Source organism: Lepisosteus oculatus, chromosome 13 (assembly GCF_040954835.1).
Source record: "Lepisosteus oculatus isolate fLepOcu1 chromosome 13, fLepOcu1.hap2, whole genome shotgun sequence".
Lineage (NCBI taxonomy): Eukaryota > Metazoa > Chordata > Actinopteri > Semionotiformes > Lepisosteidae > Lepisosteus > Lepisosteus oculatus.
The window spans coordinates 14,151,817-14,178,189 of record NC_090708.1 but is presented as its reverse complement, the minus strand read 5'-3'; the positions used below and the strand labels follow the sequence as shown (position 1 = coordinate 14,178,189).

General features: G+C 38.1%; 1 protein-coding gene across 9 annotated transcripts in view; it reads left to right on the top strand.

Annotated features, from left to right (window-relative positions):
- The first annotated feature begins 10,740 nt into the window (after window positions 1–10,740).
- tnika (TRAF2 and NCK interacting kinase a) overlaps window positions 10,741–26,373 on the top strand; it is a 118,087-nt gene continuing 102,454 nt past the window's right edge. For all 9 annotated transcript variants that reach the window (XM_015361167.2, XM_015361166.2, XM_015361162.2 and 6 more), the window contains exons 1-3: window positions 10,741–10,823; window positions 11,016–11,082; window positions 25,781–25,846. In XM_015361167.2, coding sequence (XP_015216653.1) covers window positions 10,801–10,823; window positions 11,016–11,082; window positions 25,781–25,846 — 156 coding nt within the window. In that variant the 5' untranslated portion in view covers window positions 10,741–10,800. The remainder of the gene's footprint in view (window positions 10,824–11,015; window positions 11,083–25,780; window positions 25,847–26,373) is intronic.

Here is a 26,373-nt window from a genome sequence, read left to right as displayed (position 1 = left end):
TGCTTCCTTGTAGCGCTGGGGGCCTGGGTCCTATTCCGGACCTGGAGTGCTATCTGTGTGTAATTTGTAATTCTCCTCCAGATGTTCTGCTTTGCTCCAAAGATGGCCCAGAGATGCTTATTGGGGTTAGACTCCAGCTTTCCTCGTAATCCTGTACTTAATAAAGCAGTTTAGAAAATGGATAGATAGGTGAATGGAAATTTTGAAAGGCATTGATCAAGTGAAGTCAGGGAACTTCCTTAAGATGAACAGCAATGCAAAGACTAGGATACACATTTAGGAGCATTCAGTATTGAAAACAGGATGCACTGATTTATGCAGGGGATTCTGTTATTTTACTAAACTTCCAACTAGTAACCAAACACACATGATAGGCTAAATGGACTCCTTTCATTTGCAACTGGTTGTAAGTTCTTAGGGTTCTTAGTTCTTAAAACAACATAAACAAACAAACAATGTATGCACCATACAGTAGTTACCTGTGAAAATGTTTTTTGTATTTCTTGTGAGGAATGGTACAGTTGCATGGTGGTTAGTGCTGTTTCCCACAGCAGTTTCTGCACTGGGTAGTTTTTAAAGTGGTGTTTTGATGTTTTGTGTGTGAGTTTTGTCCATATGCTGCAGTGTACTCCAACCTTCCAAAGACATGCTGGCTGGATGAATTCGAGTTTCTAACTTGTGTGAACATGTGCCCTGCACTGAACTGACATCCCATCCAGCTTATGCTCTGTGGTTCCTGGATAGACTCTAGGTTACCATACACTGGGAATATACTGCTTTATAATAGAGGGTGGAGGCTTATGTGATTAAGAGATGACCTGAAAAAGGTTTTCCAATGTGGTATTTCTTTTTATACCCAATTGCCAAGTGAGTCACAGACCTAAGCACAGGCAACTAATTATTCAGTGGAATTATTACTTAATTCAGAGGGAAAGGAGTGGAGAAACTATTTCCATTTCCTAAAACAATGGATTAGGCATTTTTAGTGAAACTTTTATTTTAGTCATATCTCCTCTTTACCTCCTGAGACCATGATTGATAGTAGTGTATATGAAACTTCCCACTGTGTCTTCTGATTTACCAGAATTGGCATTAGCAATCAGTCGGCTAGAGTGAGATGCAGAAAGAAAACAGAGAGCTGACATGCAGAAACATAGTTCTGTCTTCACAGAGACTTCCCAGATGTATTTCAGTGAACTACATATTTTTTCATGTCTTCACAAGGTTCTGCTGAAGGATCAGGTTCTTTTCTACTGATGGCTTCCAAGCCCTCAGTTTACAGAAATAAATCTCCACAACCAATAATTTCAATAAGGGGTAAGACAACTCTGCTCATTCCTCTTCATGCCAGGGGCCAGCAGCTCTTCTTTTTCCTCCCTGGAAAACTACTGAAGGGGAAGGCTCTTGCTCACACTATGGACAACCCTTTTCAACTTTTTCCTCCACATTTTTTTACCTCCAAAGAAAACCTTACAAAACATACAAAATTAACCACCCATTCATTTTCTAACTGTTTTATCCAATAAAGGGTCACAGGGGAGCCAGAGCCCATCCTATCAAGCAACAGCTCCTATCAGGCTGACAAAGTGGGATACATCCTGGACTGGACACCAGTACAACACAGGACGCAAACCCACATTTGAAGGCAGAAGCTAAATAACCCACTCGCTTGTCTTTGGACTGTGGAAGGAAACCCAAGCACACATGGGGAGAACAGACAGTACAAACTCCACACAGACAGTAACCCAGGAATTGAACCCAGGGCTGTCAGAGGAGCCAGTCCTGACTCCCGAGTAGTGAATATTTTGGACCCTATGCAGACGATATAATCCGGAAGTGCCTGGAATAAGACTTCAAGGGAAACACAGCAGGAGCAGGATGGGATGACAGACAGGGGGCCGTGACAGCTGTGATCTAGGGCTCAAGGGGGCGTGGCACAGACAAACAAGTCCTGAGGTAGTCCAAAGGGGAAACCGGGGCGCAGTCCAGGGTCCAGGAGCCGGGAGATCATTTTAACTCTTAAAGATATATTAAAGCATTTTATTGGCTATAGTATTGCTTTCCTAAACTGTCAAGTTGAAGGCAGTGGAGAATTTTATTTTGTTCACGCTGATTCCCTTTCTACAAAAAACGTCTGAATGGGAGACACACAAGATTAAAACTGGAACGGGATCCGAGACAGGGACAGTGTCACGCCTTCTGCAGCCAGAGGGCACTCCTACCCTGTTCTGTCCCTAGTTTCCTGTGCTTTGCTGTCCTTCTGGTGTCTCTCTGTCTGGGGCTATATATTTCTTGGTCACTCATTTCCCTTCACTCAGCATTGATGTTCGGATGTCCTGAGACCCGCCTAGCACCAGATCACCGCTCCGTCTGTGGCCTGAGGGCATAGGTTTCCATACGGCAATTCCTGAACTCCTGCACCGCTGAGCCCGGGCTAACTCCCCGTTCCGCGGGTCTTTATCCACTCTCCTGCCATTCCACAGTTCGTCCCTACCGACACCCATGACAGATGGAACCAGGAGGATAAAAACAGTAATGAGGCCAGGCACTCTGAGCAGGTCAGGACGCCGTGATGAAGCCTATGCCATCGGGCCTCTGCAGGATTTAGAAAAGCTGGATGTGGCAGATAGTTCTGTAATTGTCTTAAATAGACTTGGTGGCTGTAAGGAAGAACCAGGTTTTTCGTACCCTCGGTATACAGTAACTCGGATTCTTCAAATTTCTTTAAAATTATTTAGATCTGAAACATATTTCTTTTTGCATGCACTGTAGGCATAAATATTAATTATCAGAGGATCTATTGAACGTTTTGCAGTTATAACCCACAATTTAACCAACTTTAAATTATAATGCTGTTTATGGGCATTTTAATGAATGTGTAGGACTAAGGAACTGCATGTTAAGAGAATCACTGTTTTTTTCAGTACAGAAGTTTAACAATGGGTTGTGATTGAACAGATTCCCTCCATTTCAAGTAATTCACATGGTGGCACATTCATTTTTCAAGGAATGCTGGAATGGTGTTTAACTTTGGCACTGAGATTCACTGGAAAAAGTGTTGGTTGAGTATTTTAATTCCAGATATTCACTGTTTTTCAAGGAAGCTGCAAAAAAGATGTACTGTAAACCAAAATTTCCCCAACATATGTCATATGTAGTATTATCCTGGTGCGTGACTGTGATCCATTAATCACACACAACACGAATGAATGCCGGAGAACTGGTGTGCCCGGTAAAATCCCTCCAGAACACTTCCTTGCACAGAAGTGTTTCCACACGCATTATAAGCATACACTCATTAATATTATTTTTCTATGTAATGTTCACAACAGATTTAACCACTAGATGGCTCTTGTCAGTGTCTTGAAACTATGTTCATTGATCTAGGTCCATAACTCCATATCTCCGAACTATGCTCTACTAATATATTGATACTGTAAGTTTACTACTACTAATCTTATTTTTATTTAGTTTTTTTATGTTGGGCAGCATGGTGACTCAGTTGTTAGAACTGCTGCCTCGCAGCGCTGGAGCCCTGGGTTCAATTCCTGAGATGCTCTTGGTGTGAAGTTTGTATAGTATGTTCACCTGGGTTACCTCAGGTTACCTCAGGCTGTTTCCACCCGCAATCCAACAACACACTGGTAGGCAAATTATCTTCATGGACAACTGGTCCTTTGTGTGAGCTGTGTGAGTCTGCCCTGCAATGGACTGGCATCCCATCCAGAGAGTACACTGCCTCGTGTCTGTTGCTTGCTGGGATAGTCTCACCCCCACCCCAACTCTGAATTGGAAGAAGAGGTCAGCAAATGGATGGATAGATGAATTATAAATGTTTTTCAACAGCCCAAGAGATCTGAATTCTGATTTTCTGATGCTGATTGCACTAAACTCTGATATTGCTAGTAAGAACTTTCTTATGGTTGAGGCTAGGCTTGGTCAGTATTCAGACAAGAGACATGTAAGGAAAACAATATACTGTACTGTAGCTGCTGTAAATGGTTGAGAGAGAAAAGAAGGTGGCGCTTTTCCTTCTGGTCCAGAACTTCCAAATCAATACCTCTGGGACTGGGAATGCTGTAGGAGATACCTTCATTTGGATTGAACTATGAACCAATGCCCATTGTACTAGCTAAATTGCAACATGGGCTTACATAGTCTGACCTACTGTACCTAAACTTGAGTCCTTGATTCGATTGTCGAAGCAGTTTTTCCACTTCTCCTCCTGATCTTCTGAGTAGTAGGGCTGCTAGAATGAAATGGCAGTGGCAGTTGAGGTGGGCTCCATCCTGTATGTATTGTGTCTTGTGATTTTGTGAAATCATAATGAATGTACCAATACCAGAGGCAGTGTACATGTAGTAATGGGCATGACCTGTACAATAAGTATCACCCAATCATAAAATCTTCTGCTTCATCTCAGTAACCCTGCATACACACATGGAGAAACATAGAAAACTGCAAAGACTGTAGTAAAAATGAACAATTACTATTATTTACAAATGCAAACTAATGTCTTTAATACTTCTACTTTCATGAGTACTAGCTTTACTTAGGTTATTGTACTGTACAGCCTGTGGGATGGAATGGGTATAACATGTAAATTCCAATATTTCTTGAAAAATACATCCTGTTGCATGAGAGTATTTACAGAAGGTGGAAATTCTCTTTCAGTTTTTTCCTCATTCACTTTACCATGGATTATCGTCTTCTACAGAATACAAGTTACAGTTTCAAGGTTGACTGGCAGAATATCACCTTCTGCTTTATAACACCTTTGTCATGTGCAACTACGTCATGTTAAACATCAGATCTACAGTCTAGACAACTACACATTATTTATCAAACGCTGGCTCACACAAAAGGGATCAGATATGTCTCTATACAGTTCTGTCCTCCTGTATGTTGTGAAATGGCATGAATTAATTGGTATTCATTACCATAAATTAACATGGTCTCAACATACACCGTAAGCATGAAAGATATTCTTTTTGAGTTTCAATGAAATATATGAGTTGCCAGATCTAATAAAAATCCATAATTTTGGTTTAAACTAACAGAATGAAATATGACATATAATTGAAGTTGCCATAATGACATTTTCTTTATCTTAACAGAGTGTCATCCATCAGTCCAATTTAACAATCCACCACTTCAGTAGTAATATCAAGTTTGTAATGCTTTGCAATTTGCAGCCAAAGCTGGGATAAATCACTTCAGCCACTGAACCGTGTACTTGTAAGCTGTCATTTTAAATGTCTGAGTAGGGAGAACAAAGCTCCATTTCAAATGCCATGGAAGATGGGGTATTTACAGTGGGAAGACAGAGGGATACCATTATTCAGCTTACAAAAATGACCATGATGATTGGCCAGTCACCTCTTTTACTTGTCCTGTGTTGTGCTTCCATGGCATAGCCATTGACCATTTCTTTGAAGGCTGACTGAGTATTCTGGCAGACTGTGTTTGTGATGCGTTGATTGACAGAAATGATGATCAGGAGTGGTGATTAGAAGAACAAATTAGATACCTTCCATCACACAGTCATTTAGTGAAGAGAACCAAAGCCTTTCTGAAAAGGCCTTGGTGACTACTAAAAATCTAACATTGACTATTTATAACCTGGTATGCAGCTCAAGATATGGAAGCTGTCAGTGTGCAGTTTCCAGTTTTAGAATCTTGGTTTGCTTTCATGATTAAGGGGAGTAGTTGAGGTGTTTAAGTGGCTCAACTTTATAGGCACTTCAGAGAACTGGTTAAACTGTGTAGTCCATATATTGCTGATTTGACTTTGAGGTCTTTAAACAACTGTGACTGGGATTTCCTGAGCTTGCTACTGTAGGTGCTACAGGGGTTTTGTAAGCTGAAACTACAGTATCTAGGGTGTCCTTGTCTTACTATGGAAAAGCAGCTCCTTTCCGTGATGTGTCAGTTGCCTGAGAACTTGCTGGGTTGTCAGAGATCCTCAGCACCCTTCTCACCTATGCTATTACAGGGGAATGATTCTGTCAAGTTTGGATCAAACGAGGTCTTATTGGTCCTCATTCTGGTGCTGCTGACATGAATGCTGTAGCCGTGAGGTGAGTTTATTAACTAAAGGGTTACAGTGCAGGGTTATAAACAGACAAATATCTGGTGACTCCAAATCTGTAAAACAGGAGGTTACTAAAGAGTGAGGAAAACCTACGCAATAAATCAAAATTGTAGAAAAGCAGTTTTCTATCTAAAACAGTAAACACATTTGTCAATGCACATACTAAATGGGCCTGTCTCAAAACCCAGTAGAAAATGCAATCACTTCATAAGGAAATAAACATTCATGAAAGCTAAACATTATGTCCATGTTATTCCATTATTCAGTAATGTGTAATTATTCAAAAAATATTTTTTGGGGGAAATTTCGATTCAGTACATGTGGTGACATAGAGGAAAGGTTTAAAATCATGCAACAAATTCTTGGGTGCTAAACCTGGAACTACAGGATAAAATCATGGAGATCTTAGCAATATGTTTGTTTACTGTAGTTTAGTAACAAGGTGGCATTCATCCAGGTGAAGAAAACTCAAATTGTATTCCAAGAAGGAATGGAAAATGAGACAGATCCCAAAACAGTCTATGAATTAAAATACATGGAACAGACTAGAAAATGTGATTTTCTAGGAAAACAATCCTAAAAGCAATTTACATTTTGCTGATTCATTTGTTTTTTTTTCTGAGAAACTAACTTGGTGGTGTAATATGGCATTCAAGGGTGATCTCTACCCCAGTTCAATTGTGAGTCATTTAATCCAGTCTAGGGCCGCAGGCCTGTGTCCTCAGAACCGGCAAATGTTTGAGTCAATTCTTTTTCTTTCCCTTACTTCCTCTTCTTGGCTTTTGGGGCAAGGTACTTACCCTGCAACAATAATAGTGTGACATTCATAAACTCACTTAAAACAAATCTATTAGAGCAAAAAACTGCTTACCAATTGCTGAAATGGAATATCTGTGTCGGCCTATTAAAATGAAATATCACTATAGCCTCAGCTAATCACATGGGTAAAAATGCTACAAATACTTAATGTATACTGTACATACTGTACAGTACTAGCAGACGGTGCCATCTGTAAAAGTCAGCTCCACACTGAAAGTAACGAGAGAGCGTGGCAATGTTTCGGCTGTGGCAACCTACAAGAAGATAATGGTTGTTTGAATGTAATAAATCTTTGGATTTATTTAAAAGGCACCCTTACCTGGTGCCTGAAATTCGTGTGGGATAGGTGTCTTTTAAATACCTCAGATCATCTTGAGTGTGTATAGCAGCTGGGCAGGATACACATTTCTTTTTATTGACATAACTGGTAAAGCAGGAAAGAGAAAAGAGGGGAACCTGAGTACAGAAACAGATGGCTTATAACTAGTCCATTCAAATCACTTCAATGATCATACCAAAAATATGCCTCAGTAAAAAAAAAGTTTTCAGTGGAAGCACAAAGATATGGGACATAAAGGAGAACACATATGTTTGCCACTTTAAAAATCCAGTTTTGAACAGGAGTCCATTTGGGCACAATATTTCCAAGTGGTCAATTCCATTGCTAAAGAGGGAAAGGAAACTAAAGTTGTACCTAGCCAGTCTGCTGCAGCTAGATGATGAAACAATGGGATGTTTTAAAAGATAAAATGTACAAGCGCTGCTGAACGATGGGTCTGTTTTGTGAAATAGTTTGAGGAATGATCTCCCTCGATGCACTTTTTAAAAACAACAATTATTTAACTTATTGTAGCATAGCAAGGCTCCTGGGCAAATGCTACTTTTTATGCAGCGGCAGGCAGAAAAAGAAATCTAAAGTAAGAAACAGAAATTCCAGGATGATGCAGAAGTGTAAAATTTCAAATGAACACTGTTTCTTTTGTTTCAGACTGACTGGATAATGTATTTCTTCATGGGATCTGAATGGCAAAAAAGGCTTAGAGAATGCTTTTCTGATTTCAGCCATTTTGTGGCATAGGCCTTTTCAATCATGTATTAACACTAGTGTACCATCAAAACTTCTGGAGTGGTTTGCAATATTCATTTTGTTTAATTAATGAGATCATCCATATCTGCACAAGTACAAACCAGTAATGGTATTTTCAATAGTATCTTTGGTAATATTCAACATAGTACTGTTTTTATAATATCATTTTTGTCATGAGAGAGTTCAAATGTAGTACAAGAATATATAGAATAATAATTGTATTACCTTTAAATGTCATTTTGTATTGCATTTCGAGTTGGAAAAGAACAGCACTTAAAGAACGTTTGTCATGGCTATTTCAATAGTGAACTGAAAAGCGCTATTTAAGGCGTTTTTAAATGTTCTTTTTGCATAAGCACAATGATAACAGTTGTCTTTCAAAATCAACACTTGTCACACGGCAGCAAGACAGGAAATACATTAACCACTGTGAAGATTCACCTATAAAACTAAAGCATGGTGACTTTATCATGATTTTCTTTTCACTATATGCTATAATTTTGTCATGTCTTTTCTGAAATTTACTAGACTGGGACATGGTAATATTTTAACATACAATAATAAACCTTTTTACGGATGTTTTTTCTCTTAGACCAGTGTTTTAAAGTACAATGGCACAGTAAAGTCATAAGAAACCATACTGAGAGTGCAAAGAATATACAGTATAATGTCTATAACCACAGCACAAGAGTCAAAATAAAAGTGATAAATTCACTATGATAAACATTTACAAGGGTGCGAGAATGCTTTTAACACAATAGGTTTTACTGAGAGGTACACACCCTCAACATTTTTAAGGAATACAAACAAGCAGAAGCACAGACAGCCACAAAGTGAGACATTCGGGGAAACAAGCCAGCTTCCACAAATGTGTGTGCCTAGCATTGCTTGAAATTCAAGTTCAATGAAAAAACAAGACAAAGCATGCATTCTAAACTTATTGAGCATAACAGTACACAGGCTGCAAAGATACAGGGAGAAAAAAAATGAAACACATTAAAGGTTCAGTAGATCTCTTTATAGCTAACTAACAACAATAATAATCATATACCGACACGTAAAAGAAACACTACACTCAGGTCTAAAGGATGTACAGTAATTCGATATTTTAAGCATGAATCTCAACTCTAAAATATTCATATTCAATTCTAAAATAATAGAATATGAACAAAAATACTATAAAAGAATCATGATATGTGTTTGACATGTAACACAAAACCCCATCAATGTGAAAATAAAATTATGAAGTGAGTACTGGGTTTGAGTTTTGACACAATCTGTTGACATGCAGACCTGATCAGCCTCTGGACAGACTGCTGTGGGCTTGTAGTCACCTAGTAAAGGTTGATTGGTCGCTGTCGGCTTGAACAGTTGGCTTAAACTTCTCCACCCCACTTATGTGTGGCGAGTGTACTTGCACACTGCACACATTGCATTATCAAGGTGTGTGCTACACATTGTAGTGGAAGGGATTACCTGTAAAGCTCTTTGAGTGGAGTATCCAGAAATGTGCTATATAAAGGTAAAGAATTATTCAGTATTATAAGTATTGAAAAGACCAACAGTCTGTGTAATTCTCAAGTCCTTCCATCAGGTCTGTCAAGGATATGAAAATGGCTTTCCTTAGTTAATAAAACATTCCAGCACTCCATCTCTTCCACCCCAGATGTTTTAAGAACCACAGGACTTGGCTATTACCATTAACATGCTACTGTAAGACAGACAATAAGAGTCATGCTGCTGATGCTCGGGTTATTTATTCCTAGAATTTCTAAAAGTGTATTCAGTGCAGTCTGAAACGTATTGCACAGAGCAATCACCCTCTGCTTTCCATGATGTGGTCTGTCCCTCACACAGCCAGTTTCCTGATTTGTCTGGACTAATATGCTGATATATCTCATTCTCCAGGCAACGTCTCTCACAGATTGGTGGCTTTCAATCATGTACATACTGTAGCAACCAGGACAACTTCATAACTTCCAAGAGGGTTCTGATCACATCTTTCATGGTTTTTACACTGCATAAACTGTTGCTTTTTTGAATGCCTAATTATACAAATGCATAGTAAAGTCACACGAACCACTGAGGATCCAGTGTTTTAATTAAATCAAATGACTTGTGGTCAGTATTTTCGTATCCCAAGGAGCAACATTTCTCAAACAATCAACAAGCCTATCTACTCAACGTTTCAATGAAAAGTGCTTTAAGTGTGGCTCCAATGAGCTCGTGGTGAAAAGTATATGCGTCAGGTCGTATGTAAGATCACTTTATTGGCCATATACAATTTATTGTATTAGGATTGGAAATGAATGGCACAGTTGATACCTAATTGCTTAAATAAGACAGGTAAGGTAAGTGGAGTTTTTGCTTTCAATTTAAGACTATGTTTGAATGCAAGAACCGTTTCATTAAGGCGGTGCGGTTTACAGTCCAACTGAAATATTTTAGCGCTCAATTCAGTCTTTTAGTTAGCACATCAGCGGCATATAGAAAGGAGTTAGACCCTGACGGATCAGTTAATGATATTTAAAAGCATCCCGGACTGTATCGTTATTGTATGCTTGCAGCTCTGCAGTTACCTGTTATCAGAAAATCTTGCTTGTTAAAACAGTGCCCTGCTTTGAAAATACTCGCTCAGAAGGAAAGAATGGGCGGCTGGAAACAATCCGACCGCCCCTTCTCTCTGACCACTCCCGGGAAGCCTCTGATTGACAGTATTTTGCAGATCTGCTATCTGTGCGTTCGCTCTGTTTTGTTGTAGCTTACGGTTCGTGTGGACGCCGTGTATACGGTGCTAAGCATGTCCTCATTACATACATCAAGGTATCACCTCTAGCACTGTGCTGCTTGTACATATTATCCGTATTTCCTGATATCAGCAGGGATTTTTATTTTACATTTTTTATTTTTTTAAGGAAAACGGTCGGGACCTTGCGTTTGCCACAAACTTAGCAGGACACCGCACAGAAAGGATTTTGTCTCCTTTCATTTATCTTTCTTGTTTAATTTCATTAGTGAAATAAACATGGCGAGCGATTCTCCAGCCAGAAGCTTGGATGAAATAGACCTTTCAGCTTTGAGGGTAAGTTTGTATAAGTATTGGATGTTAATTGTCAGTGAATTTTTTGCTATCGAGACGGCGAAGAAAATGGGGCTGATGAGAACGCTTTGCACCTGATCAAGCTCTTGTGAATAATACGCACAGCCAGAGATGACACCAACTTGAACTGATGTAACGGGCGACGATGTCCTCACAATTTATCACAATTGCACCTTTGCTTTTAATGTAGTACGAGCTTGGAGTAAAATGAAACATATTTCTCGCTGAATTAATATTTAAATGCTGCTGAGTACCTTTTATACAATAGGGTTTTCAGGCTGCTGGATTGTACTCGTCCACATAAAGAAACACACACCCCAGAAATGCTGTGCTTGTGTTTTCTCCCTATATAGCCCTATTTGACAGACATTACAAAAAAAAATCAGTCAAGTGCAGTACATTCAAGCGGATCACGGAGAGTTGTGAAAATCCTTTTTAAAACAATTTTCTGAATTCTAGACAGAGTGGACATAGACTAAAAATCCAAAATTCTTATGTAATCCGGGGTTTTTATTTGCTGTAACACTGCAGAACATTTAACAGAAAACCACGGCTAATAAAAGACAAGAAAATCCCACCTTTTTTTATAATGTCACAATTGTGATTTGTGGTGATGTCAAATTATAATGCCTTTACGAAGGGAAAATATAAAATGTTTACCACCCAATAATCGCGGCATGAGATGTAGTTTAGAGCCTCTCAGTTTTACAGCGGATCACCTAATATACCATATTTGTTTGCCAAGCAAACATATACAGTATATCTTCATGTACTGTACGATGTTTTTAGCATTTCACGGTATGGAGCGTTTTTCAGTTTAATACCCAGCTTCATGCTGCCAGCATTAGAGCGAAAATGATAACTGAATATGGCTCGGTTTGTGCACAATGCTAGATGTTTGGTGGCGATTCTTTTGTCTCAATTTTTCTATTAATATACTGTATGGTAACGCTGTGGGCTTTGCTGCTAGCTTCTGTTTTTGCCTATCGCAAGGTGTATTTGTTACCTTATTGTCACCATTTGTGTCAAGTTGAACGTGTCCAACTAAATCCTGTGGAGTGCTCATTTTCAAAATGAGTTATTATGCGATGTAACCTTACCTGCTTTAATGTGGTTTTGATTCGTTAGTGCCTTAAGTTAATTTATGCATAATATCATCATTATAAGCAGTGCTAAAACAGATCATCTTAACAATGTTAATCCTGCAGCATTTCTGTTAATTTAATTTAAGGGCACATAAAGACATGGGACATATCTTTGAGATATATAACATATTGTGGGATATTGCCTCCCATTTTAATTTTTACGAGTTTTTTAATTCTCTGTAAAATGCTGATAGATTCATCCGTATTACCTACAATGCTTACTCACTGAAAACATATTTTTTCCATTTATGATTTAGACGTTTCCCTTAATTTCATGGTTCATAATCAAATACATATATTTAAGATTACCCGGAATGTAGAGTTTCAACAATGTTATGTATTTTGGTATTGGAATGTCTATTAGCAGCTTTGCAGAGATGGACTACATTTTGAATGTTGAGTTCTACTTGAACCATACAGCCTAAAATCCAGGCAACAGAATAGTTATTTATAATAGGCAAATCATTTAGCAGTCACGTGTCCTACATATACACGAATGAAGATGTAATTGACTGTAACTTGCATAAGTGTGTTTTCTGTTATTCAAGAAGGCAGTCCTCCTGTGTGTAGTACTGTATGTAACAATGTATTTCTACACCATGTGAGCTACTGTACATATGTGATACCTCTGCACAAGCAAAAAATTCACTTTTGATTGCTGCAGAATATTTGTTTCACAAAGTCTTCATTTGTAATAGTGCTACAGGTCTGAACTCACTTTGGTATGGGAAATGTAGGAAACCTTTTTTAAAATAAAAACAAAAAACAGGACCAGTGATGTGTGTTGAGTTGTTTAGGATAATTAAGATGCTCTACAGGAGATAATGGCTGGATGCAATAGCTGCCTGTGTGCACTTGTACAAATGTTGTAGATTTTTTTGCTTCTTATCTGTTATAGCTTCACTGCAAATGGCACTCAGTTATTGTCTATTGGCACTGCACCTATACCATGAACAGTATATGTTTTATATTCCCACAGCAATAGGGAGGTGTAACTGGTAGGGTTCAATAAAACTTTGCTCCACGGCAAAATAGACCAGGGATACATTGTAAAAACAGATAACACTGATAACCATTAATGACTTTACTCTGATACTTGGAGGCCTTTTCAGAAACGCAATCCAAATAATATATCATTGGAAATACAAGTCTTGCCTTTTATGGAAAATGAAGCACGCTATTAAGAGTTGTAATTAGCCAATTAGCTGTGATATGAAAAACTGTCTTTGAATTATACAGATGGCTAGCTGTTCATATGTCTCTCCCATGAGATTTCATACCCAAGCCTATTAAGGGTGTAAGATGATTTTCTTGTACTTTAACACTGTGGTATGGATTTCATGCTTTTTTAGCTGATTTATAGAGTATTTGCCAAATTAAACAGTAAAAAATGCTTTAAGGAGGGAAAGTTTGACAAAGTAAAAGTCATTCATTTCTTGTTCCTATTGTTGTGGTTCCACTTATTTGTTTCTCCGTGTAAATATTCCCCAATATCATAATACTGCACATATACTGGACTGATAGATGTGGCTTTGAGGATGGAGCGCTAGACGTCAATGTTCCTATTATGTGTAGAACACAGGTCTAACCTTTTCTTGCTAGATATCCATAAATCTAAAACAACTGAGAAGGCTGGATTGTGGAAGAAAGAGTTAACAGAATGCACTGTAGTAGGGCAAGTAGGAGTTGCCATTATTCTGGAGATTTCAATTATTCTGGAGATTTTGTCTCTGCAAGTGCCTCTTCTACAGTATTATTTCTACTGAAGGCCAGTCATTCTCCCCTTCCACCTCCTTAATCATGCTGCTGACTCTGCTCTGCACCTGAAACTTCTTTGTGAGAACCAATTAAAATTGCTGGTGTCTTATTTGAGGGGCAGGAACAATTTCCAAGTTGTATTTGGCTGTGTTTTTGAATAGTTTAGATATGAAGAGTTTATTTGTTGAATATTCTAAAAGCACAATTAAAACAAGTGCAAGTTTTGTTAAACAGGTCAGGTGTTTTGGACATTTATATGAAACGGTTGACCACAATTTCCAAGCAGTTCCATTTCATGATCTCTTGGTGTTGGGTTGTTTTGCTGCCATTTTTTTCCATGGGTTCTGTTTTAGCCCATAAGTGCCTATAAGGCATCCTGATGGGGGAAAAAACCAAATTGTCTCTGCAATGTGTAATGGCATATCGTACGGTGAATTGTATATACTGTAGGTTATTTTGAAAATGTGTGGGCTGTGTTTTTGGTCTGAATTTAACCAGCTTCCATTTATCAATCTTGGTAACTAATGAACCAAACAGTTCAGCTGTTTTACTTTTTATCTCTGTTTACCTAAACTGTTTACTGTACAACTGTTGGGAAAAACACAGAGTAGCCTAACTACACCACAGAAGTGTGGAGTCTGTTGCAATAGTCCTTAACACAAGACTGAGCATTTCAGGAATCCTGAAAAGTAAATTATCGCCACTTGTTTTGGGCCAGATTAGTGGCTTTATGGTAGTTCAATTTGTTCAGTGCCCGTGAACAGAGTTTCCACCTTCATTTAATACTGTAGTCTCATAAAACCTTTATTTTGCAATGAGTCTATAAAATGTACTTAAGTCACAACATTTGATTTGAGCCAAGGCTTCATTCTGTATAGGTTTCCAGACAGGTTTTATGTAGTACAGCTGATCCTTAAATTGCTTAGTTTTATAAAATGTTTTTGCCCTTACTTCCAAAAGAGAAGGTCAATTACTAGTGTTATCTGCTCAAATATTAGAAATGAATTAATCGATTTTCTCCAGTTACTTGCTGAGTTATTGGAAGGACTTTGTGGGAAGACAGTGGCTAGCAATATCTTTTGTTCACACGGAGATTAATGAAGAAAAGCAGTCGCCTTTTATTTGTGGTTGTTTCTCATTAATTTTGAGTTGGTATATTTTGCATTCTTTCTGTTTTTAACTAGGTGACTAGAGAACTCTGCTCCCAGAAACCTCAGTCCAGCCAGTCTCTGAAAATAGGTCACCCAGAAGCTGAACGCTTGCACATGCTCAGACGATGAGCTGCCTGAGCATCCCACATTTACAACCATGAGCAGTGCATGTGCAATTCTGATGGTTGTGCCATTCCTTGTGAAGGATGAGCCAGATCACGAAGAGATCAAATTTGTTTAACCCAGTGGGATCTGGGAAAAGAGACAATCATTCTGTTCTGCCTTGGAGCTCCAACAGTAATGACCTGGAAGGTGCCCATTTATGCATAAGGGCATTTTGCTGGAGGAAATACAGCGAATGTGTTAAATTTAATAATAAATGTTGCATTCAGGAGGAAATAAATAGTGTTTTAAGTTTTTGAATGCTATGTGTATTGTATATAGTTCTGTAATTGTTCACTGGGTGTTTTGGGGACTGTTTAATTCCAGGGTGATATTTTGGCTACATTAAAATGTTTGGGCTTTTAGGAAATCTGAAGTGATAAACCTTTGCTTTAATATATAGAGGTTCTAACACTTTAGTATATGACCATAGATAATCACGGCCTGTAATTCAAATATTGGCTTCAAAATAGGCATCTAGATGAACTTTACATGTCATCTCTAGTGTTTGGCCAGCTCAAGACAATACAAACTATAATGATAAATAACAGTAATAACACAACAATCAATCACATGGCTCCTCTCAGATATTCATGAATGGTTTTTGTAAACCATTTTCTTGCTTATGCAAACTACCCTGAGAGATTTGAGTTAAGCATTCGCTGTGGCACTGTGGAAGAGAGGGAGGATGGACAGTAGTGTGTGTGGTGACCTGTTTACGTCTTGGACAAAACAAATCTTCCTTTCTGGTTTCTTTTTCTTTAGGTAAGATGACAAGAAGTCAGCCAGGCCTCTCAGATACTGCTGTTACATACTAAGTGGTGGAAAAGGTCAAAATATGAAGGCCTGGGTTCATGCAAAACAGGAAGAGAGACTGCCACAGAACAACTGATGTTAATAAGCTGAACAAGGGCTTTTATTCCCCTTTGAAATAAATTGGCACTTTCATTACTAAAGATGATGGTGATTTGGAATGAGATTGTGTACAGTGCATGACAAGGCAGCTAATCTGCATTGCTTCATGAGGGAACTGAAAAATGAGAGAGAGGTTATACAGCGGCACCGAAGACCCTGCAGATGCACATGCATTCATTATTATCTTTACACCAATACTGACGGTACTCTATAGCTTGTTACATTCATTGGTACTTAAGAAGGAGTAATGTCTTTAGCTGTGTAACTTAAATAAAATACAGGAATCACATTGTCACCTGAGAAATCGTTGCTATAGTATGAATATTCTGGCTGTTCGTGGTCTCATGTAAATTTGCATGAACTTCGCTGATAGCAGTCCTTTATACTTCAGCTCCAGCTTGGTTTTTGCAGAGTCTCTTCAGAGGTTTGTGAACTGTGGTTTAGCAACTAGCTAGGCTTGGTAGGCTGCATGTTTTTTTTTTTTTACTGCCGTTGAGAATAGGTGGGAGAAATGGCGAGCCACGACATAAGAGTCTGTGTGCCCAGTTTGTCTTGGAGCCCTTTGTTGTGAAGAGAGAGAATCTGAGAGCTATCGCTGAAGACTGAATGGAGTTTATACACAATAACGTTCATTAGCCATTCAAGACTTTTCGGGAGGAAGCACTTGGCTGAGCTGTGGTAGAGACAAGCAGATTCTTTGCCCATCTTCCCCGTTCAATTTGCAAAGCTTGAAATCTGCTTGTTCTCGCCTGAAGCACGTTTTAATTGGCCCATTTTCTGCATGTAAATGGAAGAGTTTATTTAAATTGTGTATTTATTATTTGTTTCATTAGCAGTATCATCAGCAAAACTGTGCTTAGTTACAATCCAAGAACATTAGTTCACATTAAATCAAAAACACTTAGGTATAGTCTTTGTTTAAGTAGGAAGGATTACATACGAAATATGTACCTGCAATACATTTCTCACTTTTTAGTTTTAATCTTTCTGTCTGTACTGTGGAGAACTGCCTGAAAAATAGTTCTAAAGGCACATCTTGCTGTGCCAAACACTGTGTATAGTTCTAATCTGCAATTTGTTGGATGGTGATATTTTCACTGGGACTTTACTGCTGAAGGATTATTATTTTTTTGTGTGACCTAGAATGAAAAGGCCAGTCAGTTTGAGTAAATCTCTGAGCCACGTGACTGCTAAAACTCTGTTTTTGACATTTTAAAATACAACTATATATTCATGCAGTTATTTTACTATGGTGAGAGATCCATCTCCTCTTATTTCATAGGAATACAATCCTTAATGGTTCTTCCCTATGAAGGCCAGTGTTACAGAAGGATTGATTTTTCATAGGTCTGTTTGCAGTCAGACTCCTCATCAAACTGAGATAAATAATACTGTGCATTGATGTAAGGAGACCTATAGTAGCTAACAGTCACAAAAGGCTACGCTGTCATTTGGGTTTTGTAAAGTGATTGATTTCAGAATGGTGGCGTAGGATGGAATTTAGCCTTATTTTAATGTATGATGCTTTAATTTTTTGAACAAGGTTAGAATTGTTTCTATTTGCATTACAATTTAAGACAGTGGTATGATTGCTAATCTTAAAAAGATAGACACAGAACATAGTTGAAAATCTGGTGAAGGTGACTTTAACATGTATTTGGCTGTTTGTTGCATAGGAAGATGATATGGTATACGTTTCCGTTGAGAAATGATTCCATGCTGTCTTTTCCATTGTTCCAATGGTGTTTGGTGACTTGTAATGAGCAAAGTTGACATTAACTGCCAGACAGGGAAAAAAGATGCATGACAGTTGAAATACTGTCATTTTGGGTTATTTTTCACAATATATATGGACAACATAGTGCACTAATAGGGAACCAAGCTGTGTTGAGTGGCTGAAGTTATACATTCTGCGTCTGTGTATGTGTATTCCTGGATGACGTTGGCTGTCAGGCAATTAGAGGCAAGGGAGAGAGGATTAATTCCAGCTGGAAAGAGCAGGCCATGCAGACGGAAATCCCTGTAGATATTAAGAGTGTTCTTTACTTATTCTGTCGGCCCCTTTCAGAATTAGGGCCTGGACAGGTGTTTGCACTGATTTATGCTTAAGTAATATTATATAATTATGCGACAACACGACAGTATTGTGTGGAAGTAAATCCTTGCATGTCTTTCATTGACTGATTTGTATTGAAAAAAGGATTTAGGACTTGAATTCAGATCCAAGCAATCTTTGTCATAATTTAAGGACCAAAAAAATTAGGACTCATGATATGTGTATAGTATACTTTAAATATCTGTATGGAAAATCCATATATCCTTTATCAGAAAGCTTAATCCTGGAAAAGGTCTACAGACTCCTAGGGCACACTTCATGGCTATATCCTGGACAATGTGACAGTCTATTGTAGGGCACACACATGCAGGAATGCTTCGGAGACACCTGTCAACATAGCCAGCATGTATTTGGAAAGATGAGGAAACTGGATTACCTGGGAGGGAGGAGTCATCATTTAAAAATATTAATTTCTTAAAAACTTTAACGAGACCCGTGAGAAATGACATTTCATATAGTCTGTCAGCACAGCAGCATCTGCTGCGGTACTGTCTGGGGCAGTGCATTATGGGATCCGAAATAAGTGGTGTTGTTGAATCCTGCCTCTGAAACAGGCCACTGGGCCACCTTCTCACCAGGAGGAACAGGCCTCCTGTACATCCAGTGTTCCAACTTAGACTTTCTAGGCCAATTTCTAAAGCTCTGATAGCAAGCCCAGTTTTCACACCCTAATGTCTGTCCATAAATTGCTCCACCTTAATCTTTTCTTTTATTTATGACATTGGTATATTGGCAAAAGAGTTATTTTAAAAAAGTCCACAAGCAAGGCCTGTCTTTTGCAGAAAGTGCATCTGCGACTTTTTTTATTCTGGCATGGAAGTGAGAGAAATGCAGTAGGTATGACTGACCAGGCACAGCCCTCAAGGCAATACAGTATAAATTTCATATCGTCTTCGACCCTAAGGCTGTGCTTTAAAATCTAAACTCTTACTCTCTGTCTAGTCTTCTGTTTGATCTGATGCTCTCTGTGGACCTTTTTATTTTCTTTTTGTCCAACTGGAATTTGGCTATGTGAAATAAATGATTCTCATGAAGACAGAAAAAGGTAATGAATTCAATTAGCAGTGACATCATTTCTTCTCTAGTGAGGCAACAATTTTTTTGTGCATGTCTTTATTTTTATTTCTAGCCTTGATCAACTAAAGAATAGTAGGAGTTTTTTTAATGAAGAGGTTGTGAATTTTTAGAGCTCCAGTTTTTGTTGTCTTAATTGGAAGTTTCCCTTTTTAGCTAGTTTTCTTTCACTGGTAGGTTGTTTTTAAAACTTCATATAATATTTTTCAGTCTCTTTATGTCAAGGCATAGAAGAACTGCGTCGTTATGTATGGATTTTTTTCTTGGCTTGTTTTGAAATTACACCTTTTATTCTCTCCAGACATTTTCCTTTCTGTTGTTTTGAAAATGGCCAATGCAAAGATGATTTGACAGTCAGCATCGATACATTCTAAGGACCACCCCATGGGGTTTTCAGCTTTGAGGATAATAAAATATTGATCTCTTGAAACTGACACTTTCCTTGGCATCGGTTTCTGAACTTGTTGGATAAATAAGATAAATTGAGATAAATGAGAGATCAATCATAATTTTACCATATTGGGACGAATATTTGTGGTTTTAAAGTTGCTAAATCCTGTCATGGGAAATGAGGCACATTTGATTGGAAAAAATGATACAAAGGTGCATTACTTAATCTATTGCTCTATACAGTATATTTGTGTGCTCTTCACATTTTTGAAAGGAGGAGAGGAGCCTGTGAATGTGAAAAGTATTAGTGGTCTCTAGGAGTGAATGATTGTACAGAGCTTCCAAAGACCATCAAAGTTGCTGGCAATCATCAGCAGGATAGAGAATAAATTTAAGTTTTGTCCAAGTCTGTTAGGGATCAGGTGAATCCCTAAAGTTGCACTTAATTCGGGAGGATTAAGAAGAATTCTTATTTCCCAAAAATGTTTAAAAAATTAAGTCGGTCTTCTAATCTGTAACATTTATGAGCCGTTGGTGATTTGCAGTGTGGCAGAGAACATGTTTTGGCCTCACCGTATTTCAAGCACTACAGTACATGGCTGCCATAAAGTAGACCCTGTTGTAGACATGTAGGCCTTAGTAAGTGCAAGCTATTGTGGCTATAAAATAGAACAGCCTCAGGTGAAACCGAAACATTCTGTTCCCTGTGTCACCTCAGATACTGTACAATATATTGATATGCATGTTACAACAACCCATGAAGAGGTATAAATAGAAGGATGAAGTACTGTAGGTCAGGTGGGTATCTGCGTCAGCATGCGTAGCCTGCAAATGAACAAGTACAGTAATAGGTTTATTCCATGCTGAAAAGAGAAGAAAGAAAACACAACGTTTCGGCTGTAGAGCCTTCTTTGGGTGTGACACCACAGCAGAAACGTGTTTTCTTTCTTCTCTTTTCAGCAACCTACTACTTGTTCCTAAATAGAAGGATATTTGTGAGGAGCATTTACATTATGCTACAGGGAAACATGATGTATTGTCCATCTGCCTACCACCCTTATATAAGTCACTGTTTCATTTTTTGTGTCCAGAACAACATTTTACCATCTTGGATACATTCTTAAAGCTACCAGGAACTGGATGATAAAGTATTTATACTTCTCAAATTATTTATTGGTACACATTGTTCTAACTGAAAGCCTGACCAAGAACATGATGACTGAGGACAAGATTTGTAGCTCTTTTGTTTAAAAAATGTCAGTTTATTAATTTTTTTTATCTTATATTCTGTCACTACTGGACACTTTTGTGAATGATATTGGTGTGGTCCCTTAACAGAAAGTAGTGGGAAATATCTGCTGTTGGTCTATTGGTATTCTCTTATAACTTTTGCAAACTGTGTTGGTTGTATTTTTGAGTAAACTGAAGGCATGTGGCCTCCTTTGGTTTGTAATTTAACCATTTTCTAGTGGATGAAATCTGCTCTGATTTTAACGTGGGTATCAGTTTTTTATGCCTATTTAGTGAAGTCGTATAGTTCTGAGATATGCTCATCTATTTGAATAGATTCAAATTTCACTAAATCTGTCTCTGTGTGTTGTTAAATGGTATTCCATTCTATCCAAAACAACGTGTTTCAAATGCCAGTCAAACAAAGTTTCAGTCAGTCAAACAAAGATTTAAGTAGTAATGAAGGGCCTGAGCACTAAGCTGTTTCACAGATATTACACAGACATGACACATCAGATGGGATGTCTTTGACTCCAGAAGTGCATCCAAAATGTTACATCAGTCTTTCACACCCTTCAGGATCCCCTTTTTCCAAAGTTTGCAGGTTCTTCTTGTCCTGTTCAGTGACAGCAGTTGCAGACCACCTACGAAGGGAACTGTTTGCAGACATACATCACTCTCTAACAATGAAACAAATTAACATCTTGCTTAATGCTGAACCATCCACAGGATCGGAGAGAGAGAGCTGGGATTCTCCACCCATTAATTTGTAAAATGTAGGAAGGAGGAATGAGATGCCAATAAATGGGATTTTTCCCCACAACAACTGAAGTTCCTATGTAAATCAACCATGACAGATTCATAATCATGTAGCAACTGACCTATTGGACAAAATGACACCCAAGCCTATTTACATACCGAATATCTGTATTGGGAGGGTTTTTCTCAAGTCTTTCAATTAAAATGATTGTGTCCTACAGAGTGAGTTTTCAGAGTACGTCAACAAACTGTTTCTGAAGGATTTACCTGGTTCTCGCTAGTGGTTTTTGTGGAATTCATGCTGGAAAATCTCCTTGCTCATTTGAAATGTCAGGGGTCAAAGAATCACAAGCATAATATGACATTTTGAGAGTAGTAATGCAAACTGGTCTGTCTGGATTTTGATTTGGACCTTGATCGACAATTCAGAACATGATCTTGTAATTTAATATACAGCTCTGTTCAGTGAGAGATGATATCAAATGTAATTTTATAAAATCTATTGAGCGGAGAGATGCAGTACACTGCTCATTCTAGAAATGTTTCTGGTTTCTGATGGAAACTTAAAAACACTTTGCAACATGGTGCTGAAATCTCAGTGGCTGCACTTTTTATGTTTCCTGGTGCTTTGTAAGCAGTAAAAGTTGTAAAAGCATTAATTTGTTTCTGTCATGGGCCATTATTCATTTATTCTGATTTTCATTTTATAAACCTACTCTGTCTGTTTTCTTATTTTAAGACAGAACAATACACTTTTGACTCAAAAATTGAATAAAAAACATTGCTATAAAAGCATGAAAATCACATTTTCTAAGGAGAAGGGCTAATTTAAAGTGATTTTTAAAGTAAATCCACAAAACTTACATAATACGTTATATCTAAAATGAACCATGCAGATTGCTCACCTGATGTTCTGTTTTTTAGTGAGATATGCAAACTTCTTTGTGATTTGTAGCGATTATAGACTTTGATTTTGAAAATAGGCAAGCATTGAGTGAAAAGGTTGTATGCGTGTTACTTGAATGCCAACTATTATTCAAATAGCTTAGCAACTGCAGGCAGAGGAATCCAGAGTCATTTTTGTGGTTTTTCTCCAAACCCCTGTGTTCAGCCTTGCATTTATGATGGCATGTAGATTAGACACCCCGGATCTCTGGCACAGAACAATAATAGCTCGGGCTCTGTTACTCATCTCCAAAATTACGGGGGTGCAGGAGACATTTCATTTTGTTGTAGGGCCTTATTGAATTTTCTTTAAAAAAAAAACATTGCTAGCTTTTCATTCAGTTTAAACTATTCCGCAAAACGCAGTGTCTGCTTCATGAATGGATGAGTTCACATCCAAGAAATGACACTTGTAATCTTCATTATTTGGATGTAGATAGCAGGGAATTTTGGGGCAATAACTTCACAGCTCGTTTGCATTATTATCATCTACTTCCTACTGTCACTGCTTGAGATGACTTGCCATTTTTCTTCTCTCTTTGAAACTTAACCTGCATTAGAGGCTACACCCTGACAAAGCAGTCTCTTGGAATTTTCTGGTTTATTTTTAATTTGAGTGATCATCTTCCTTCCATAGTACAGGCGGGGATTGTCTGTCTCTTCAATCCTACCTCAAAAATTTAGTGTGAACGAGTGCGACCGTGTGCTGTAACTGGTCACTTCTGCCCTTGCTAAATCTGATCTAAGAAATTCCTGCTGGCATAAGAGAGCAAAGTTCCCTTTCAACTGTGGTTAGTGTTTGGAGTGTTTATTTTTCACAGTATTTCCAGATGCATTTGTGCTTACCGTATTTTTTGTCTTATGTGGGATTACAGTACTGTGCATGGTGTACACTCCACCTAGATGGGCAGAATTCAGAACGTGTGGCTGACACCCAGGTTATTGTGATCAGATCGGTGTTGTCCAACTGTAGGGAAGAACCTGCTTTTAATCTAAGAAAAGAATATAGTTGATTATCTGTGAGGGTGTTGTGTTAAATTTTTTCAAAGAATTCCTGGGATGGTCACCTTATAGGTGCATAGTGTTTTATTTTTCCTCAAGTCAGGCTCCCCTCCCTGTGGATGTTGGATTACTCTGTGTGCAGTAGTACACGGCGGGGGTACAGTGTCCTTCTGAGTGGTGGAAGCTGGCTGGCTGGGCATTAATTGACCACAAACCCCCTCGCTGTTGCTGTGATTTCTGTGCATCATTGTTCAACTCCCGGCTTCTTGCACTCCCTGAGAAGTGTTCCCCCAGCCAATCAGCGGTGCTCAGGGGATGCTCGCTGATATCGCACATCCTCACATGCTGATATGGGGGTGGTTTGTCATGGATGTTACTGTCACAGCCCCCAGAAGATCACATGGTGCAAGAGCAGTTTTCAATAAAATAACGTATTAAATCCTTCTTATATGCTACTATAATATACTGCTAGTATATTGTACTTCTAAAGGCCAATGAGGACATTGCATTTTCAGTTCTACCTGAAATGTCAAGTAAAGGTGTGTTTTTCTTATGCTTTAATTTTAGATGGCATGGTGCTTTCATGTTTGATATGACACTGGGGCTTAGCATTCCTAGTTTGTGCATTTTTAAATATAGCTACCCAAACACAAGTTTTCATGCTTTTTGAAAGTTGTTTATTTCCATTTCCTATACAAAATAACTCTACACTTCTGTACATTTTAATTTAATGCACCCCCCCAAAAAAAAAGTGTGAGCTCTGTGATGAATGTGTGGTTTAACAAGTTTAAACGAAAGCCTCAGTTTCCTTTCATTTTCTCTTTTTTTCCATTGTGTTCTGTTTTGTGATGCATGTTTGGAAATGCTCCAGCTTGCTCAATAGAAGTGTGCCTTTCTAGTTGTCTTATAATATGAAATAAACTGTATAGCAGAACCTGAATACATGCACTCACAAAACCTTGTCTTCTGTTCGGACTCTCCAAAAGAGTCAAACAATGTTAGTGCATTTAATTAAAACAATAGAATTAACAAAAGGAAGTTATATTAAACCTAGTACAAATACCCTAGTAATTGTACATTAGACAATTGAAATAATATTGAGTGTAGTTTTGATCTTAAAGTTAAGAAAAATTAAATTGTTGCTCTGGAATTTGAACCATATATTGTATATACCCATGCTTAAAGCAACTTTAACCAGTATCCTACACTGACAGACTAACAGAACTGAATCTTTTTTGGTTATGAACAGAGAGGATTATGGATAGGATCTGATTCAAGTTTCTTCAGAATCAAAAGCTGAGATTCTTGTGTCACTATTTGCTTCTGCCAGCCAAAGAAGCTGGATGATCTGAATGGCGTTTTGTTTACAACCTATCTTATCTGCTAACAACAATCCCTGGTCGTGTGCAAATGGAGAATTAAGTAGGATTCCTGGAGGATTCTTTCCTGTGGAACATGGACAAGACTGTGCTTGTATGAAGTGTGATATGTAACCTGGTTTTACCTGTTTGTGGCTCTCCGATATACCTGTAGAGCAGATGTTAGTTTTCATGTTCTATTTTTGAGTAACATGACAAATGAGGTTAACTTTGCTCAAGCCACAGGACGTTACTGTCTGCATGGTCTGCATTTTGTAATTCACTTCCTCTAACGTAATGCTGCAAGTGCTGTAAGTGATGTCTAAGATAAATATTCTCTTTTTTTGTGTAAAGAAGCAAATTGCCATATAAAATTTACAGTAAAAAAAAAGAAATAAAGAAACACTCACGTGGAGATGCGCATAGATGCCAATAAAAACAGAATCCGATTTCTAAAATTTCTGTTTCATTGCTGTAATACTATACTACTGTAGACTTATTACAGACTTTCTTAAGACAATTATAAATCAAAGATCTGCTGGTTATTTTGAAAAGATATTTATAATATTTCTTCCCAATGATGAAAAAATTAGCAAGAACATTCTACACTTTTTCACTTTTTTTAATTCAGTGCTTTCCTTTTTATCCTAATTTTTCATTGTTTTTTTTTTACAGGACCCTGCAGGAATTTTTGAACTGGTTGAACTCGTTGGAAATGGCACATATGGGCAGGTGTACAAGGTAAAGCTTCTGATCTTTGCTCCTTTATGCTTTGGAATGCCGTCATGAAAATTTAATGTAGTGTGAACAAATGTTCACTTCTGATCTTACCTTTCCTGGATCTATCCAGGGCTAGAATGTCCAGATTTCAATAGGGAACAGCAGCCAGACAGACAATTTTGTATTTCAAAAGGAAACTTTTCTCCTGAGTGCTGCCGAGTTCTTCAAAGAGTTCCCATCCCATAGGGGTCATCTTAAACATTTACCACTTGGTGCTGGAGGTGCTGAGCTGTGGAAAAACAGATTCAAAGTGAAAAGGTTGGTGTTTGTCAGTTCTGGAAATGAATAGCCACTGTTAGACTGCCTGTGGTTTAGCTGTAGAAAACCGAGATCACTATGTTTGAATGGTTTACATTTCATTCATCACACCATTTTAGTTTTAAAAAGTTTTACAGACTTGGAGCCATATAAGAAACGTAGAATAACTGCTTCCTTTGAGCCTCCAGGGTTTAGAAGGTTGTCTCTTTTGGGGAAAAAACAGTTTTTGT